Source organism: Pan troglodytes, chromosome 4 (assembly GCF_028858775.2).
Source record: "Pan troglodytes isolate AG18354 chromosome 4, NHGRI_mPanTro3-v2.0_pri, whole genome shotgun sequence".
NCBI classification, from domain to species: Eukaryota; Metazoa; Chordata; class Mammalia; order Primates; family Hominidae; genus Pan; species Pan troglodytes.
The window spans coordinates 8,519,272-8,538,493 of record NC_072402.2 but is presented as its reverse complement, the minus strand read 5'-3'; the positions used below and the strand labels follow the sequence as shown (position 1 = coordinate 8,538,493).

Sequence of the window (19,222 nt, the reverse complement as noted above, 5' to 3'; positions counted from 1 at the left end):
TCATTCACAACAGTCTTAAATAGCTTTTGGTTTCCTCTTTTTAAAAAAAGATAAAAGTAAAAACTATATTAAAATGATAGGATTCTTGGTCCTTATTTGATCCTAACGCTGAACAAACTCATCGTAGTACTAAAGGTAACTGAAGCACATACTCTCCTTCATTATTTAATGCAAATCAAAAATATGTGAGTGTATGGGCATATATACATACGGGTGCATATAACGAAAAAATATTTCCAATCCACTTAAACATTTTACTAACACGTTTTTCCGCAAGAGATAAGCAGTAGTAAAACAAACGACACTCACAGATTTTTTTCCATACTCATCTAACGGCTAAAATTGGTGGGCTGTCAATTTGCAGAGACAGATTTAAACTGAAACCCAAACTAAAATCTTGGCTTTCGGTGAATGAACCGCCCAGAACGGCACCTGGCATGAAACTGGTACTCGATAAGTTATCTGAATGAGTGAATAAACAATATGAAAACACTACACATTGACAGCTCACAGAAAACGGTGGAAACGATAATGAAAACCTTACTACAGCTAAAATTTCTATCACTTCCCATGAAACACATATCCTGAGGGCTTCCCAGGATCAATCAACCCCTCATCCCTGCTACTGCCCCACAATCCGGCACCACCTTCCCACGACTCTCAGCTGAGGCCCGGGTCCAAGCAGCCCCGGAGGCGGCGCGGAGGCGGTGGGCAGAGCTCACGGCCGCGGGCAGAACTCACGGCCGCGTCCCGCCGGGTGGGCGCTCGGAACGTCCCGGGTTCCCCGGAGCGCGCCGCCCCAACCCGGCATGTTCCCCAGTTCCCCGCGTCCCCGAGTGCGGTTTCCCTAGGCCTGGAAAGCGCCTAGAACCAAAGGCAGAACAGGAGGAGAGACCCCACACCGCCCAGGGGCCTCCCGGGGCAGAGGCCGACGCCGAGCCCAAGGACACGCTCCCGGGGACACCAAAGCCAAAGGCCAAAGGCCAAGTCCGAGCCCGAGCCCGCGCCCGCGGCGACCCCCGGAGACCGAAGGGCGTGGGAACCACGGGCGCAAGCCGGCTGCCCACCCCCGCCCCGGGCCGCCTCTCCCAGGAGATTAGTGCAGGGCGAGCGGCCGGAATCCGGGAACCGTAGCCGACAGGCAGCTTACCTACGCCGCGCCAGCCGAGCACGAACCTGCACAAAGCGACTTCCACCAACCTTGCGCCAGCGCGCACTGACGCAGCGCCCATGCTCGGTACCCAGGACCAATAGAAAGCTCCGAAGGGGACCTGGGCCAATCACATTGCGCCGCCCTGAGCCGTGCTCCCGCCCCGCGTTTGCTACGGAGGCCCACGACGCCCAGGCGCTTCCGCGACCACCCGGAGTGATTGCCCGGCAGAGCGCGGTAGGTGTCAACGCGGGGTCTCCGCGCAGTTGGTCCGGCTGGGTGTCAAAGACCTGGCCGGCTTTCCCCTCAGGCTGCGCCGCCCGGCCCGTGTCTCAGCGCAGGTCCCCGGGGCGCCGAGTTTGGGGGTGCTCGCCCCGCGGGTCCCTTTCATTCCTAGGAAAACGCGCCGCGGGGCCTCCCGTCTGTCTGTCTTGCACACACGTGTTGCCAAATCCCCCCGCGGCGTCTTTAGATCTGGACTGGCCGCCCCACCTTCTCCCTTCATTGATCTATGTTTTGCTTTTTCTTTTCCAACCTTGTTTCCATTGACAAAGTAGACCCTTTCCTTCAACACTAACCGTCTCCCGACACCGAGGGGAAACCAACAGCTTAGGGCCTTTCCAGCGCGTTTTTACCCTTGCCTTGCTCTAACCTCGCCTAATTTTGCCCACTTTACCTGTTCTTTGATTTCTATCCAAATGCAATTTCTTCCTTCAACCAACATTTAAGGGCCACCCTTAAGAGCTACATTGCCTGAGTTTGAACCCTAGCTCTGCCACTTAACCACCTGCATAAACTGGGCAAAGTAACTTTGTGCTTCAACTTCTTCCTCGTGTAAAATGATAGTAAAGGTACTGAATCTGTGTAAGTTAATAGAATACCTACAACAGTGTTTAGCAAGTAATAGCGATTGTTATTGTTCAATGTCAGCCACTCTTCTAACTCTAGGATGCAGAGACTTTGCTCCTCTGGTGTTTATATGTTAACCATCCTTTTTTTTTTTTTTTTTTTTTTTCAGATACTCGTTTGTAGTTTCATAAACATTGATGTTGGGTCAATCATGTTCTCAATGTATTTAACCATGTGTTTTTAAATTTTTTAATTTAGTTATCAAATTGAGAATCTGATGGTATGGCATTAATCACCTTGAGGAAGAACCTTTATCGTGTATCAGATTTTCAGATGCATAGAGCTCTGGCTGCTTTAAAAAATCAACCTCTAAATCATGTCCACAAGGTAGTCAAGGAGCGTCTGTGCCCTTGGTTGTGTTCACGACAACCTGAGCCTTTCGGGGTCAGATTCCATCATGCCCATTGTAAAAAGTTTCATTCGAAAAATGGAAATCACCTTCATCCACTCGGTGGACCAGTGTTCTTTCAAGTATCTGACTGCGACAGGCTTGAACAAAATGTTAAAAATGAGGAGAGTCAGATGTTTTACAAGAGACTGAGCAACTTGACTTCATCAGAAGAAGTGCTAAGTTTTATAAGTACGATGGAAACCCTGCCTGACACTATGGCAGCAGGAGCTTTACAACGAATTTGTGAAGTGGAAAAAAAGGATGGTGATCAAGGGCTGCCAAAAGAAATACTGGAGAATAGCATCTTTCAAGCTTTATGCTTTCAGTTTGAAAAGGAGCCCTCACAGCTGTCAAACACTAGTTTAGTGACTGCTTTGCAAGCTCTGATTCTGTTGCATGTGGATCCTCAAAGTAGCCTGTTGCTGAACCTGGTGGCAGAATGCCAAAATCGTCTCAGAAAAGGTGGCATGGAAGTTCGCAATCTTTGTATTCTTGGGGAAAGTCTGATTACACTGCACAGTTCAGGTTGTGTGACACTAGAACTCATTATAAATCAGCTGCAAGGTGAAAAATTGGAAACATTTACCCCGGAGGATATTGTGGCCCTTTATAGAATCTTGCAGGCATGTACTGAAAAAGTGGATGAACACCAAACATTTTTAAATAAGATAAACAACTTTTCCCTATCGATAGTTTCCAACCTGAGTCCTAAATTGATTAGCCAAATGCTCACTGCCCTGGTGTTTCTTGATCAAAGTCAAGCATTTCCTCTGATTATAAAATTGGGCAAATATGTCGTGAGGCATGTCCCACATTTCACTAACGAGGAGCTTAGGAGAGTCTTGGAGGCGTTCATATATTTTGGGCACCATGACACATTTTTTACAAAAGCCCTAGAGCATCGTGTAGCTGCGGTGTGCCTCACGTTGGATCCTGAAGTTGTCTGCAGGGTCATGGAGTACTGCAGTAGAGAACTGATTCTTTCAAAACCCATCCTCAATGCAGTGGCAGAAACTTTTGTTTGCCAAACAGAAAAATTTTCACCTCGTCAGATTTCTGCGTTAATGGAACCATTTGGGAAACTCAATTATTTGCCACCAAATGCCTCTGCTTTATTTAGAAAGCTGGAAAACGTGCTATTCACTCATTTCAATTATTTTCCACCCAAATCATTATTGAAACTTCTTCATTCATGTTCACTTAATGAATGCCATCCAGTCAACTTTCTGGCAAAAATATTCAAGCCTCTTTTCCTTCAACGGCTGCAAGGTGAGTTGGTTATAAATTCTGACAGTTGGAAAAAAGTAACCTTTGAACTGGCAGTGGTTTCAAGTCACATATAAAGGCAATATGTTGCCTTTAGTTTTTCTTCCATAGTGATCCGAAGATGAGACCTGAAGTTAACAGATGCTGGCATAAACACAGTTAAAGCATGCTAGGAAATCATGTAGAGGGAAGAAAGCTGTCTCAGATAAACTGACTTTTGCCTTATCTGAGAAATTGCAGCATTCTTAGGAGATATGGTAATGGCAGTGGAAATAGCCACATTAACATGTTAGAACTTTTGATGAGTGAGCAACTGTATCTTTTTTTTTTTTTTTTTGAGAGGATGGTATTATTCATCTTAATTCAAGGCCACCCAAATATGTCAAATTTCCGGAACTCCATAGTTAAAGGAAATTTCCACTAATTCTGTGAACATATTTTATCTCTTTTAATTGTATTCTGTAGCTAGGAGCTTGGGTTCTTGGAAGTCAATTTCATTGGTGGCAAGAGGAGGGCATAATTAATTCTAACAAGTTCATTTCATAGTGTCATTTAAAAATAGAATACTTCTGTCTGGAGTGTGTAAATTGATGTTGAATGTTCATGATGTTCTCTCATACATACCTCAATTCAGCCGTAACTATGACTGGGATGCTTTCTGTTTCAGGTAAAGAATCTCATTTGGACACATTGAGTCGGGCACAACTGACCCAACTTTTCTTAGCCTCAGTCCTGGAATGCCCTTTCTATAAGGTAAAAGCATGAACTATATGTGGCTTTATTTCCCCATGGGTGCAGTTTCCTTTTAAGTTCCTTTACTTCTGATCTGTCTCAATAACCTGAAAAAGCAGAATTTCATTTACTTGGAGTCAGTTGCCACCAGATAGGCTTTTCTTTGATAAATGGACCCCATTTTTGTGTTCTTGTTCTTGAAGGAACAATTTCCTGCTGTGTAAGATTTCTTAGGAGGTTTTATCAAGTGCTGCAGGCATGTGAGTTACAGTATTTCTCCATTCTCTGAAGATTTTACAGGGTTTTAGTACTAGGTTTACTACTAGGTTTCCCATAGCTGTTTGTTATCAAAGTGTGAATGTCTGGACTGAACAAATACCTAAATTATTTGCAAGTACAGTACATTTTTAAGCCAAGCCAGAAATTTCACTTTTATCTAATAGAGTTTAGTTTATCTAGAGTTCGCTCTTCCCAAAGATTTATCCTATTATCTATCACATTCCTTATGTAGAATCAGAAATAGCACACCAGACTATGACATTCTCTCTCTGCTTCTCTCTACTTGACTCTGAATCATAGTTTAGAGTATCTGATTTTTGAAATAAGGTAATAAGAATGGAAAAATACCCCTTTTTTAAAACAGCTTAGACAGTACTAAGTTATATAAAGATAAATAATAGTTAACCCCGATCTCTTACCATTTCTAAAGGAACAGTATTAAAAGCAGTTTCTACGCCCAAATGTATACAGATACATAAACACTGTCTATTTTTTTTCTCTTTTCAAGGAATGAGACTTACTAATCAAAGTACAATTTGCTTTTATGCGCAGTATATCATGGCCATCCCTCGAGGCCAGTGCATACAGATCACATGCATTCTTTTTAGAAAGGCATGATATTTCATGGTGTTTATTCTACTATTGATGCACTTGGAGGTTTTTGCAACTTTTGTCTCTATCGGGAATGCTGTAATAAACATTCTTGCAAATCCTGTCATACTAGAGCCTTTTTGGTTTTTTTCATATATAAACTAGATTCCCAAAAATGTGATTAGTGGATTAATTTTTGATGGATACTGGCAGATTTTTTTTCCCTAATAGTTACAGATGTCACATTTCCCCAGCAATGAACGAAGGTGGCCATGTCTCCTCCACTTCTATTGCAGTGTGTTAGTAGTCTCTTTAATTTGTGTTACTCAACTACATGAAAGAGGATATCATATCATATATTTAAGTTGCATTTTAATGAGCATTAATGAAGTTTAGAATATTTTCAAATATGTGTTGGCCATTTACATTTCTTTTGAATTGCCTTTCTACACCTTAATTTATTTCTGTTGGATGGTTTGTCTTTAAGGACTCATTGTAAAACAGATACTAACTATTATGAATGTTGTACATATTTTCCCCTGATTTGTACTCTTTTATTACTTTTTAATATTACTTATGATGTATTTTTAAATGTTCTGTAGTCGAATCTGTCTTTTATGACTTCCGAGGTTCCTATCTCAAGAGCATGAATATTTTACATTTTTAAAAATAATATCTTTTAAATTTTATTTAGATCTTTGATCTAAAAGTAAAATTGAATTTTTATTTATGTATTCTAATTAACAAATAACAATTGTATATACTTATTATGTTCATGTTGTTTTGAAATATGTATACATTGTAGAATGGCTAAATCAAACCAATTAACATGTGTATTACCTCCATATCTAACATTTTATTTTGTGGTAAGAATATTTAAAATGTACTCTTGCCGTGCGCAGTGGCTCATGCCTGTAATCGCAGCACTTTTGGAGGCCAAGGCGGGTGGATCACCTGAGGTCAGGAGTTCGAGACCAGCCTTGCTAACATGGTGAAACCCTGTCTCTACTAAAAATACAAAAAATTAGCCGGGCATGATGGCACACGCCTGTAGTCCCAGCTACTCTGGAGGCTGAGTTAGGAGAATCGCTTAACCCAGGAGGCGGAGGTTGCAGTGAGCCGAGGTCGCGTCATTGTACTCCAGCCTGGGCAACAAGAGTGAAACTCTGTCTCAAAAACAAAAACAAAAACAAACAAAAAAAAAGGTAAAAAAGTACTCTCAGCCATTTTCAAGCACGCAGTCATTCTTATTAACTATAGTCAGCATGTTGTACACCTGGAATTTATTAGCATCTGTAATGGATGGCAGAAGTTTAATTTAGTTATTTTCCAAATAAATAACCATTTTCTCCAGCATCGTTTATTATATTGCTATCCTTTTCTTCCTAAACTGGAATGTCATTTATATCACATTTTCCATTACAGATTAAGTATCCCTTATCCAAAATGCTCAGGACCAGAAGTGTTTCAGCTTTCAGATTTTTTCATATTTTAAAATATTCTCATTATATTTACCAGTTCAGCATCCCTAATTCAAAAATTTGAAATCCAGAATGCTTCATGAGCATTTTCTTTAAGCAGCCTGTCTGTGCTTAAAAGGTTTCGGATTTTGGAGCATTTTGGATTTTGGATTTTCAGATTAGAGAAATTAAACCTGTGTTGAAAACTTTAGTTGTGTGTACTTAAGACCCTTGGGACAATTCTCAGTTCTAAAAATGTTTCTTGAACTGTTAGCATTATTATGTTTCTTCTCACTCTCTCCTCACTCCTTTTTACCTTCCTTCTTTACTTTTCTTTCTGTTTATGGTAACCAGTGACTACTGTAAAAACACATATAAAAGACATTTTGAACTATTAGACTTGCACTGTAACAAGAGAAGTTTGCATTGTCATGTTGAGAGAGATGCCTGTCCCAATTCCTGGAAAAGTATCATGCCTATAAAGTAATGTTATATCAAACTTTTCTACCTAGGTAACCTTCAATTTATTCTCTGTTGTTATATCTTATTTTTCTTTCTCACATTCGCACTTATGATTTTTTAGGGTCCAAAACTCCTTCCTAAATATCAAGTGAAGTCATTTCTTACCCCATGCTGTTCCCTGGAGACCCCTGTGGATTCTCAGCTTTATAGATATGTGAAGATTGGGCTGACTAACCTTTTAGGAGCAAGATTATATTTTGCTCCAAAAGTGTTGACACCCTATTGTTATACAATAGGTAAGTAGTATAAGGAGTTTTGTTGTTTTAAACCTAAGCATCCTGTTCTATTTTGGAGATATATGGGACTTAGAAGCAATAGAAGTTCTCTGGAAATGCAAAATGGAATGGTCCCTTCCCTGAAGGCAAGTTGGGGTTAGCAGCAGAGCCGTTGAGTCAAGACTGTCTGGGTTTAAGTCTCAAATATTAGCCACGTAGTAGCAGAATATCCTGGGCAGAATATTTAACCTTTTTCTGCTTGCTTCTTCCTCTGTAAAATGATAGTAATATTGACCTCAAAGACTTACTTAAGGTCTAAATAAAATAGTACCTGGAACGTAGGAAATGCTCACTAATTGTTAGCTACTACTATAACCTAGGCTTGTACTGTCCAAATATAGTAGCCACTAGACCATGTGGCTATTTAAATTTAAATTATTAAAAGTTTAAGAAAATTCAATCCCTCAGTCACATTGTAAGTGCTCAGTAGCCACATGTGGCTCAATGGCTGCCAAATTGGACAGCACCATTATAAAGATTTCCACATCACAGAAATTTCTCCTGGACAGCACTGACTAGAGACTCCAAGTCCTCCGTCCTTACAGTTCTTCTAACTTGATGAGCAGAAGAAAGCCTTCTCATAAAGGACAGCAGTTCATAGGCTTCAGATGGTCACTTCTCTTCTCTTTACGAAGGGAACTGCAGTTTACCAGAGGGGAAGGACAGGGAAGCCTTCCGTGCTCGCAGACCAGGTGTCTGGGTGTGGCATGCTTTCTTTACTTACCATGGAGGCACTGCAAGTTGGAATGATGGAAGTTATGAGTTGCACAGATGTCTAATGTCTTAACTCAAGGGTTTTCTTCACAGTCTGGATTGAAGGATCTCTGCCACCTATCATAAGGGGAAAGAGAAAGCATGCATGGTTCTTGTCATACCCCAGATAACTTCAGAACCCATTCTGTGGTTTAGCGTTATTGAGCTTTCTTAATTTAAGGCTGACTTGATTGATCATAAAGCCAATTGAATTAAAATTCTCACCATTGTTTGGTTGTGGTCATTACTTTGCAGCCTTCAGTCCAGTTGATCAATGCAATGTGGAAGGAATCAAAGCAAAGCAAAGGAAATGAATACAGGAAGATAGTGTTTGTGAGGGTATCACACGAGGAATTTTTCCTTTCTTCTCTCACCAGATGTTGAAATTAAATTAGATGAAGAAGGATTTGTATTGCCATCCACAGCTAATGAAGATATCCATAAAAGGTACAGGAAAATGTTGTGTTTTTCACATTACAAGACTCGTTGAGGCTAATAAGCAGCAGTATCTTTTTCTCAAGAAGGTGAAAAAAATAGATATGATTCTGGAAATTAAAATACTACATTTCAGAATACCATGTTGGGAAATTCCTTGTAATATTTTATAAACATTAATATTAATAAGATCAAATTCATGATTCATTTGAAAATAATATTGGCACATAGTAATAGCCAAATCCCAAATAAACTTTGGCAACTAAAATATATAATAAATATTTTGGATTATTTAAAAAATTAAGTATTTTTCTCCTTTTTTATTTTTCAGGATAGCACTGTGTATTGATGGTCCAAAAAGGTTTTGCTCCAATAGCAAACACTTACTGGGGAAAGAAGCTATTAAACAAAGACACCTACAGTTACTCGGTTATCAAGTTGTTCAGGTACGGTTTCACCTATTTTTTTTGTTTCCCAAAAGCAAATCCTAATTCAAAATTATTTTTCCAGGTTACTTTTAAAAAGTAATCTGAGGCACAGTAAAATTTTAAAGAATTTGATCAGGCAGCAATTATTGAATTGGACAGCACAAAACTCGAAATGGCTTGGGAACCCAAGAGGGAGGCTTTTATAGGAAGAACGCAAGTACACAAAGAATCTACTTGACTGGTTACAGTTACTTATTCTTGCTGCCTTGTTTGAACTATTCTGTGGAAAGTTCCTAGTTATATAATTATTAGTTTGTGAGATGCTTCTGATTGGTTGAGCTTAAGTTCTGTTTTTCTGTAGTAGAAGCTTTTACAAGAAATAGCCCAAGTTAAATTTTGCTTAACATTTGCACTTTAAGCAAAGTTAAGGTTATTTTCAAGGCCCAACTGGCTTGGTCTGCTCAGGGATTTTTCAGGCACAGGCTCCATTTTAATTTGCTTTTACAGTACTAACTGGTTTGCCAGCCCAGTGGACCACCGATCTTACGTCTAGTTTAAATCCCAACGTTGTTAATTCGGCTTAAATCTCTTGACTTATATTTTGAAATACAGAATTTTCAGAGCTTTGATTTTTCAAAAGTGGGGCATACCTATATTCATTATAAGCTATGCTTAACCCTGCTTTTAGAATTACTCAATTGTTGGAATATATGTTCTGTTTTAATTTCTCCTTGATTTAATAAATAAAAATGGACAAGATAATCCATTAAAATAAGGAGCTTCACCAACACTTAATATTTAAGACCTTTTAAATATTTCACTGTAGATAATGTAAGAAGGTCTTATGTGAGGGCTCAGCAGTGCGTGAGAATGAGAGCTGCCCTAATTCTCTAAGCTGTCAGTACTAGGCAGCACTGTGGTTTCATATCTGCTGGCTTTTTTCTCCATCTTGCACATCCCCAGCTGAATATTCCTAAAACTAATCATGCCAGTGTCTACTCAGAAGCCTTCAATGTTTCTTTACTGCTTACAGAATAAAGTAAAAACTTCTCTACATCTTAACATTCAAGACCCTCCAATGGTTGGCCTGCGGCCAGGCTGCAGGCACATGATTACTACCTGGCCCCTCTGCTCCCAGCTGAGCAGACTCTCTCCTTGGCTGCGCCTCCTGCTCGCTCCCTCTTCATTCCCTCTTTGTCCCTGTGGCGTCCTCCAGCTCTCTGAATATACCTTCCAGCAGTTTGTCGGCATCCCCACCCTCATCTAATGAAATGCTCACTCCCTCTTAGCACTAGATCACCAACCTACAGCTGGTTTTTCATATTTATTGTGTAATTTAACTTGCCACCCAAGTTGTGAACTCCTGGAGAACAAGAGATCATGTTTAATTCTTATTAGCATATTCTACATATTAATTCATCAAATATTTACCAAGCCCCTTCTCAGTGCCAGGCACTGTTCTAGACATTGGGGATACAGGATGAAGAAGCTGGTTGGTATATTTGCCTTCCAGGAGCTTACATTCCGCTGTGGGGAAGTGTGTAAGAAACAAACAAGGTAACCGATAGCCAGAGGAACCTCAGATTTTGAAGGATCTTGACCAGTTTTACTTTTCTACCTTTACAGATCCCCTATCATGAGATTGGGATGCTAAAATCAAGACGTGAATTGGTGGAATATTTACAAAGAAAACTGTTTTCTCAAAACACTGTTCATTGGTTGCAAGAATGAATACTGACTTCAGAACTCAAACAATGGAAGAACTTGCATTTTTATGGAACTCAGTATTAAAAGAAAAATATAATGTGAATTAGCCACTTTGCAGAATATGTTCTAGACTGGTGATCTGAAAGCATCTGTAGTTTTCCTTATACTATGTATACATTTATTGTAGTAAAATTTAAAATTAATTTTAATTTAATACTAGTGTCATAGATACTTTTTGTACATCAAACAATTGATCATGTGCAGTAAAGGAATTCAATGAATAAATGTTATTTTTAAGTATTTTGTCATAGTTATCTGCTAAATGAAAATATTTTGCTCTTTAGAGACCTTTTGTTTTCTAACAGATGGAGGAAATTTTTTCTCTTTGTGTGCTGTGAGTGGAAGTGAGATTTACCGTAAGGAAAAGGAGCAATGAGAAATAGAGTACAGTGCTTTGGATATAAATATTATAGAATTATGCAGAAACAATCTTCTGGTTAATGAGATATATTAGTATGGAAACTTTTTTTAAATAAATATTTAGAGAAATGGAAAAGCAATTTAGGTAGGTTTTTTGGGGAGCTGTTTGATTGGAGGGAGGATCTTCTAAATTATAAATCAAGAATGAATTAAACTGTCATTAATTCATTGCAGAGCCTTCGTTGCCTCATCACAGTCAGGTTGCAGTTTCAAGGGAGAAGAGGACAAGAGGGCCGACTGGAGTAGCAGAGTGTATTTTTTGAAGGAGGGAGGAGGGATACAATTGAACCTGTAACAGGTTGAGATGATAATTACATAAAGCACTTAGAAAAGTGCCTTGCCCAGAGTAAGCACACAGTGCAAGTTAGCTGGTGTTAGTCTGAACGTCCACCCCATCATGGTTTTTACTTCACTTTAGCTTTTTGGGTCTATTTACTTATCTTTAGAACAGGAAATGGAAACTAGATGAGCTAAGATCACTTTTTGTCTCCAATTACAAAGAGAGAGGCAATGGAAGCAAATTGAGATTGAGCAGGAGATAAGCACGGTAGATTCTGATGTATCCGGGTACCCAGCTGACCTTGCCGCTCATTTGGGACCTGGCTTGGAAGGATTCTCACAGCTCTCTGAAATCTGGGTAATTAGCTGATTTACACTTTTTCACAGCTCTTAGATGACTTAAAACAGGCATTCCTGACACTGAGCCTAAGATCGGTTCCAGATCATATCAGGCCTCAGAAACCCCTTTCACACCTCCTTGCAGCTAATATCCAGTCCTGTGTCTTTTTCTGCCTTTTTAGTGAACTCAGGTTCCCTCCCTGGCCTCTGGTCCACCCTCACTGTGCTGTACACCTCTTCCTATGACTCAGCTAATTCTTGGTGCGAAACTCAACCCAGAAATGTGGTGTGAGGTTAAAAGCATTCAGTTTAAGGAGCAGAAAGGGACTTAACCAATTAAACAGCCACATGAAGAGGTAATGACGGTCTGTTATAAATGCTATGAAGAAAAATACAGCACGAGCATTCTTCACCTGTGCTGTTGATGTAAGTCCATCTCATCCATTGCAAGCTTTTCCCTGTTTGCTCTTCAGAATCAGATGCTCCTCCTTCTGCAGTTTTCACTTACAGCCTCTGCTGAGCCTGTCTCATTTGGCTCTCCCCTACCCTCTTCACGTACACATTCAGCAGACAGTTCTGATCACGCTGGGCACACTCAATGCTCCAGCTCTAGGGCCAAATAGGAAAAAGCCCCTGCCCTTGAGGGGCTTGAAACAGGTGAGATTAGTGAGCAGGCGACGGGAGTGGTGAGGCCTCCAGCACCCTGACACACAGTCAAGGCTCTGGGAACACAGAGACCTCATGCCCACCTGGGCAGTGAGAGAGAGCCTCAGAGTGATTTGTAAGCTGAGTTTTAGAAGGAAGAGAGCAGGGTCTAGGGGCGCAATTGTCAATGGCTGGAACACCCAGTGTAAAGCATACAGGGTTGGCCCAGGGAGGGAGGCTAGACCTGCCTCTGGCCCTGTTCAAATTTGAATCCCGAAGTACATGAAAATAATTTAGGCTAATAGAGAGATATAAGGTTGCTGGTGTCACTAACGAGCTAATTTGACAAGCTTTGTCAAATCATAAAGCTAAGTCCTTTTAAACTGAATTCTCATGCTGATGAATTCATTGGTATGTCTATACCTGTACAAACAAAAGTGATCTGAATGTGTCAGTTGCAATTACATATTCAATATGATGGCTCTTGCAACTACATATTTGATAATATTTTTAATAATTGCATAACCTTTCTATATTTGTTTTCAAAAGTAAAGCAAAGCAAGAAAAATCAATGAAAAAAAATTGTTTTACTTACTAGCACAACCCTTGCAGCAACAGTGATAGTCTTTGGGCCTATCAATAGGGGGCAGCAAAGTTCAGGACTTTGGGCTGCAGCAGTTGAAACTAGAGGATCTCTGGAGGAGAGAGTGGATCCTCTCTGAGTGTGTGTTGTGAGTGTGTGTGTAGATGGCAGGCAGGCAGGAGCTGTGGAAGAGTGTGGTGACAGTTCTGCCTGAACAACACAGGCAGTCTTCTTTACCTTTCCTTACCTTCCTCTATGTAAGGAATGTGCGTCGCTTGGGTACATGTGGACACTTGATAAATATTTGACAGAATTCTGGGAAAACGGAAGCAGTCAGTTCCTCCTAAAAAAAAAATAAATAAAATTAAAAAAAAAAAAGTATACCTACCAGAAGATGATGTGCGCAAATCCAGAGAGGGGTCTTGGCTCAGTGAGGAACCAGGCAAATTATCCCCTTAGGGCTGCGATCTCCCAAACTGGGAATATGCCCACCCCCATTTGGAGTCTAAATACTTAGTGTAGATAGTGAAATGAGACACGTCTTGTAAGCTGTTTAGCCCAATTCCTGGAAAATAGTAAATACTCAGTGAACATTGGGTGCAATTATTGTTATTGGTACACGTGTGTTCCTTCATTCTCAGTTAAACTTTATCGTACAGCTCGCGGTGAAGGGTCATGTAAGGCATGGTCTGTAAGAAGGAACATGGCTAACTTGCTGGTCAGGACTTCTAGGGGTGCCACTGTGAGCCTTTGACAACTGCCTTTGTTAATTATCATCAAGGACATAGTGCTAAGAAACTTTGTTCTCTAAAGCCTTTGTTGTTTGAAATCAGAGCAATAAAACGGAACATCTAACTGTTGTCTGTATGAGCTGAGCCACATGGGCCAATCTGACCAATGGAGAAGTAGCTTCAATATCCCCCTCAATTGCAGAGCTCTAGACGTGGGAATTTTGCATACAACGTTCCACATTTCTTTTCCCTTTGAGGGACCTGAATCGGCTTCTTAGGTCAGGGTTACTGTTAACTCTTTGGCACACTAACTTGCTGTGCTTGAGTCTCTCCAGCTCAGCTTCATTAAATTTTACCTAAATTCACCCCTCCCCAAATCCTACAACAGCCCTGTCTAGTCCTATGTTTGACTCGATGTCTCCAGGCTCCTGTGGTGTGCAGTCTCCCCTGCTGCACGAGTCAGGAAACCTGCCTTCCTGTTGATGTTCTCCCCCTGTTGGGCTCCATCAAAAGAAATTTTGCCTTCATCCAGTACTTGTAATCCCATCCCAGAAAAAGCAAACATCTCCCTCCCACTCCCACAGTCTCCGATACAGAGTGCTCACAGTGTGTGGGTGGAGTTGATATTTTGGGTTCTAATGTTTACAAGAAACAATCTTAATAACCCTACTGTTTTTGCTTGTATTACAGGAAATTTTGAACACACATAAGAATTGAAAGAAAAGTATAAGAATTGAAAGAAAAGCTGGCTCAGTGGCTCATGTTGTATTCCCAGTGCTTTGGGAGGCCACGGCAGGAGGATTACTTGAGGCCAGGAGCTATGATCACGCCACTGCTCTCCAGCCTGAGTGGCAGAGCAAAACCCCATCTCTAAAAAAAAAAGTATAATAAGTTTGCAAGTTCCTCTATTCAGCATGAAAATTACCATAATTTTCCAATCATGTTTCATCTATTCTTTAACTTTTTTTTTTCCACTGGAATGTTTCTAGAGAAATCCAAGCTATCATATTATTTTATCCTAAATACTTCAGTATTCATCTATAACTGATAAGCTTTTTTTCTTTTTTTATCTAATCATTCAGCCATTGTTACAAATAACAAAATTAGTTATTATTCCCTGTCATCATTTAATGTGTAGTCTATATTCTAAATTTCCTGTACTATCTCAAAAATATTTTTTAACTGTTGATGTTTTTGAATCAGGATCCAAAGTCCACGTATGACTTTTAGAGATTCTACCACTGAAGTCTCTTATGTCTCTAACTGCTACTCTTTCTCACCTAGTTTTCATGTTGTTAAGTTATTGGAGAAATTAGATCAATTGCCCTGTAGAATGTCCCACACTGTTGATTTGGTGTTGTCTAACTTGTTTCTATATCTATCTGCTGCATTTCCTATTAAACCAAAAGGCAGATCCAGAGACTTGCTTCAAGTTGGCTTGAATGCCTTGGGAATGATGCCAGAATATAAAAGCAGGCAGAAGAAGGTGAAAGACTAGACTGGCTTAGCCTCTCAGCCTACCTCTTTCTCCCGTACTAGATGCTTCCTGCCCTTGAACATCAAACTCCAAGTTCTTCAGCTCTGGGACTCAGACTGGCCTCCTTGCTCCTCAGCTTGCAGGTGGCCGATTGTAGGACTGATATGGTTTGGCTCTACGTCCCCACCCAAATCTCCATAATTCTCATGTGTTGTGGGAGAGACCCAGAGGGAGATAGCTTGAATCATGGGGGTGGTTCCCCCATATTCTCGTAGTAGTGAATAAGTCTCATGAGATCTGATAGTTTTATCAGGGGTTTCCACTTTTGCATCTTCCTCATTTTTTCTTGCTGCCACCATGTAAGAAGTGCCTTTCACCTCCTGCCATGATTCTGAGGCCTCCCTAGCCGTGTGGAACTCTAAGTCCAATTAAACCTCTTTTCATCCCAGTCTTGGGTATGTCTTTATCAGCAGAGTGAAAACGAACTAATACAGGGAACTTGTGATCACGTGAGTTAATACTCCTTAATAACTCCCATATAAATATATATATAATATATATCTTTACATAGATATATATACATCCTATTAGTTCTGTCCCTTGAGGGAACCCTCACTAATACACTATGTTTAACCCAGCCCCAGTGTGTGTCCTTACTCTATTAATTTGCCTCCTTTGAGAGGAGGGTTTTTAGGCTTCTTTCATGCTTCCCTTCTCCGGCACAGAACTTTTGAGTACGAGTACAGACATGAGGAGCCTAAATGTATGACTGTGACCTTGTATTCCACTCATGTACCTGGGAATATATAATAAGATCATATAGGAAAATACTTTTTTAAAAAGAGTATTTTTAAAAAAGGAACGAAAGCCTCTTAATAATCAAAATTGCCAAAGTCTGCCTTGCCCATGGTTTCATCTGTCTCTGGTAACCTGCCCTGCATCCTCAGGGCCTCACATCTCATTCCACCCTCATCTCTGGTGGACCATTCCGTGGGGCTATGACTCACCTCTTGAAAGAAGCATCTCACCTCCAGTACATGCCCCTGTCTTTTGCTGTCAGCCCCAGGGCTCCTTGGACACCAAGGAGGCAAGACACTGCAGGGGAGACTGTGAGGCCCTGGGGCAGTGGTCCTACAAGTTCAGGAGTCAACAACTGAAGGAGCGAGCCTCCACCGAGCAGACAGGAGCAAGTGATGAAACACGCCTCCATGTTGATCCTCTAGGGCAATTCTTCAAGGCCTCTCCAGGCCCCTCAGAAAGGTTCATGACCATTCACCAGTTGCCTTCAGCAGTGACCTGGGTAGTGCATCCTTGGTGTCTCTCCTGCTTCTTGCTCCTCTTGGTCCCTCTCTCCTGTTCCCTGGAATTACCTCCCAAATAAACTCAGGCCCTTGTCTCAGACTCAAATATTTGACTTCCTACTATATGCCTGTATGCCTGACTTGAGCCATCTGTATAAGTTTGTTCTCATGTTGCTACAAAGTAATACCTGAGACTGGGTAATTCATAAAGGAAAGAGTTTTAATTGTCTCACAGTTCAGTATGGCTGGGGTGGCCTCAGGAAATTTACAATCACGGCAGAAAGCAAAGGGGAATCAAGGCACCTTCTTCACAAGGTGGCAGGAAGTAGAAGCACCGAACAAAAGGGGAGGAGCCCCTTATAAAACCATCAGATCCTGTGAGAATTCACTATCACAAAAACAGCATGGGGGAAACAGCCCCCAGGATTCAATTATCTCCACTTGGTCACTCCTTTGACATGTGGAGATTATGGGGATTACAATTCAAGATGAGATTAAGGTGGGGACACAAAGCCTAACCATATCTCCATCCAAAAAGAAAAAGATGTAGGTAGCCTTGCCCTCAAGAGCTCTTGGTCTAGGACATGACAAAATGTCACCGACTGAATTGAAGTTAGCAGATTCACATCTGTATAACTGTGTAAACTTTACTAATTTCTTTTACTAAGAAATTATCTCAGTCTCAGTTTTGGCTGAATTCCCAAGATAATTGGTTTCAAGTACCTTCACTTTCCAAAGTATGATACCGGGTCACCAATGCAAAGCTTACAAAATCTTGTGACCATTAGTTGACCTTTCTTGTGTATTTGGAGACATTGAGAGAGGTTGAGAGAGGCAGTAGATTATAAGGGCTTAAAAAAAAAACATATTTGGCTGCTGCTTTAATGAGGCCAAAAAAGTATGAGTCATGCCTTTCATGACTTCAGCCCATGGGAGAAAAATAAGAGCCCCTTTTCATTCACTTCACATGTAGGAGAGATGGTGCTCCATCTCCAAGCACCAGGGATATGTCACCCTCTCCAAGTGGCTCCAATGAGGTTGCTAGGTCCCCTGGGGCTTAGAGACATGGTGGGCTGGTGTCTGACCCTTGACTCATGGCTGACTCGTGTTCTGCCTGGCCATGGAGCAAAAAGATGTGTTAGTGGGACAAAGAAGGCACATGGGTTTCTCAGGAAGCTCATGGGGACCCACGAGAGAGACAGATATAAATAAAAAAGAGAGAGAAAGCGTGGTGGCACCGGGATGTCTTAAATCCTGCCCAGAAGGATCTCTAGGTCTCTGGAGACCTCTACAGAGTGGATCACCAGGTGCCTCAGAATGAGAGAGGCATCTTAAGCCACCAGCCTGCATCACAGAATGGCAGACAAGAGATTCCTACCTAGTTGCAGGGGTGGGGAAGAAGGCAGGGCACTGCTCCTTCCATCATCTGTAAGATCTCTCCATCAGGCCCCTGCCCATCTGTTCACCTTCACTTCCTACCAGTTTCTGGCTTCATGAGGCCACACCACCCCACTTCCTGCTGCCATTCAAACACAAGATTGCCTCTGCCTCAGAGGACCAAGTTGGCTTGGAAGGGATTGCCAGACTCACAGAACTGGCTTCTCATTATCGCTATGCTTCATCTCAAACACCACCTTCTCAGCAAGGCTGGCCTTCCCAGGCACGCTGGCTAAAGCATTTCCCAAGCCTTGGTCATCATGGTTTTTTTTTGTTTGTTTGTTTTTAACTTTTCTTGGCTGTACACCCACCAATCACGAGTATACAGCTTAACACATTTTCAACAAACGGAACGCAGGTATTGACCCAGCATTCAGATCAAGGGCCAACGTAAACACACTGGCAAAGGATTGCAAGAGCCCTGTCCACAGCAGCTGAGTTCTGCCAGATTCTGTAAATTCATGCAGCCTTACACCTGCACTGGCCAATACTGTAACTGCTAGCCACACGTGGCCACCGAGCGCTTGAAAGGCAGCTAGTGCCATTTGTTGAAATGATAACGTTTTGGACTTACTGAGTCAAATAAGAAACGACACACGTGGCTCTCATCATGTTTCTATTGGACAGCGCTGCCCTGGAGCCTCGGCAAGTCAATTGGCTTCTTCGTGTCTTTCATCTGTCTTCTCCAGACTGTAAGCTTCCTGTGGACAAGGCCTGCTCCGTTCAAGGCTCAATCTCCAGCTCCTGACACACCACGCGCTAGGTGCTCAGTCACTAATGGTCTCGCGAAGGAGTGATCAGTGAGTGAAGCAGGGGCTGCTGCATGGGAAAGGTGAGCGGGCTGGAAATGGGTAGTCCCCGCGGCGTCTCCCAGTCGGGCTCCTCCCGAGGAGGAAGGAAGGAGAGACCCCGTGTGTAGTCGAGGGGCCAGGAGGGAGGAGGGGAGGGTCGCTCCACCCTGGAGCGGGAAAGCTGCAGGGCAGCTCCGGGTCGCTAGGCGGCGGTTTCCAGGCAACGACCGAACACAGACGCGGGCTAGACGCTGGCGCTGA

The 19,222-nt window shown here is 41.7% G+C and overlaps 2 protein-coding genes across 11 annotated transcripts in view; one reads left to right on the top strand and one right to left on the bottom strand.

Annotated features, from left to right (window-relative positions):
• Nucleotides 1-19,219, bottom strand: part of MTRR (5-methyltetrahydrofolate-homocysteine methyltransferase reductase) — a 50,181-nt gene extending 30,962 nt beyond the window's left edge. Inside the window, exons 1-4 of one of the 6 annotated variants that reach the window (XM_054684165.2) lie at nucleotides 18,745-19,200; nucleotides 13,472-13,567; nucleotides 8,554-8,873; nucleotides 8,300-8,406 (exon numbers count right to left, since the gene is read on the bottom strand). Coding sequence is in view for 1 of the 6 variants with exons in the window: in XM_063811080.1 (XP_063667150.1) it covers nucleotides 310-329 (20 nt within the window). In the remaining 5 variants the exon portion in view is untranslated. Of the gene's footprint in view, nucleotides 1-309; nucleotides 1,252-8,299; nucleotides 8,407-8,553; nucleotides 8,874-13,471; nucleotides 13,568-18,744 lie in introns of those variants that run through there. The other 5 variants (XM_016952934.4, XM_001145012.7, XM_063811080.1 and 2 more) reach the window with 5 other exon arrangements.
• FASTKD3 (FAST kinase domains 3) lies at nucleotides 1,300-11,198 on the top strand. 5 transcript variants are annotated; one of them, XM_517625.7, is made up of 7 exons: nucleotides 1,300-1,387; nucleotides 2,169-3,719; nucleotides 4,384-4,469; nucleotides 7,362-7,536; nucleotides 8,706-8,775; nucleotides 9,095-9,209; nucleotides 10,818-11,198. In XM_517625.7, the coding sequence occupies exons 2-7, from the start codon at nucleotides 2,282-2,284 to the stop codon at nucleotides 10,920-10,922; spliced, it is 1,989 nt and encodes a 662-aa protein (XP_517625.4). In that variant the 5' UTR covers nucleotides 1,300-1,387; nucleotides 2,169-2,281; the 3' UTR covers nucleotides 10,923-11,198. The 5 variants fall into 5 exon arrangements, 3 of the variants coding, with proteins under 3 accessions (XP_517625.4, XP_009447066.2, XP_054540143.2); XM_009448791.3 differs by having other exon boundaries at nucleotides 1,303-1,387; nucleotides 2,258-3,719; XR_010157141.1 differs by having other exon boundaries at nucleotides 1,315-1,387; nucleotides 2,258-3,719; nucleotides 8,584-8,775.
• Nucleotides 19,220-19,222: the final 3 nt, after the last annotated feature.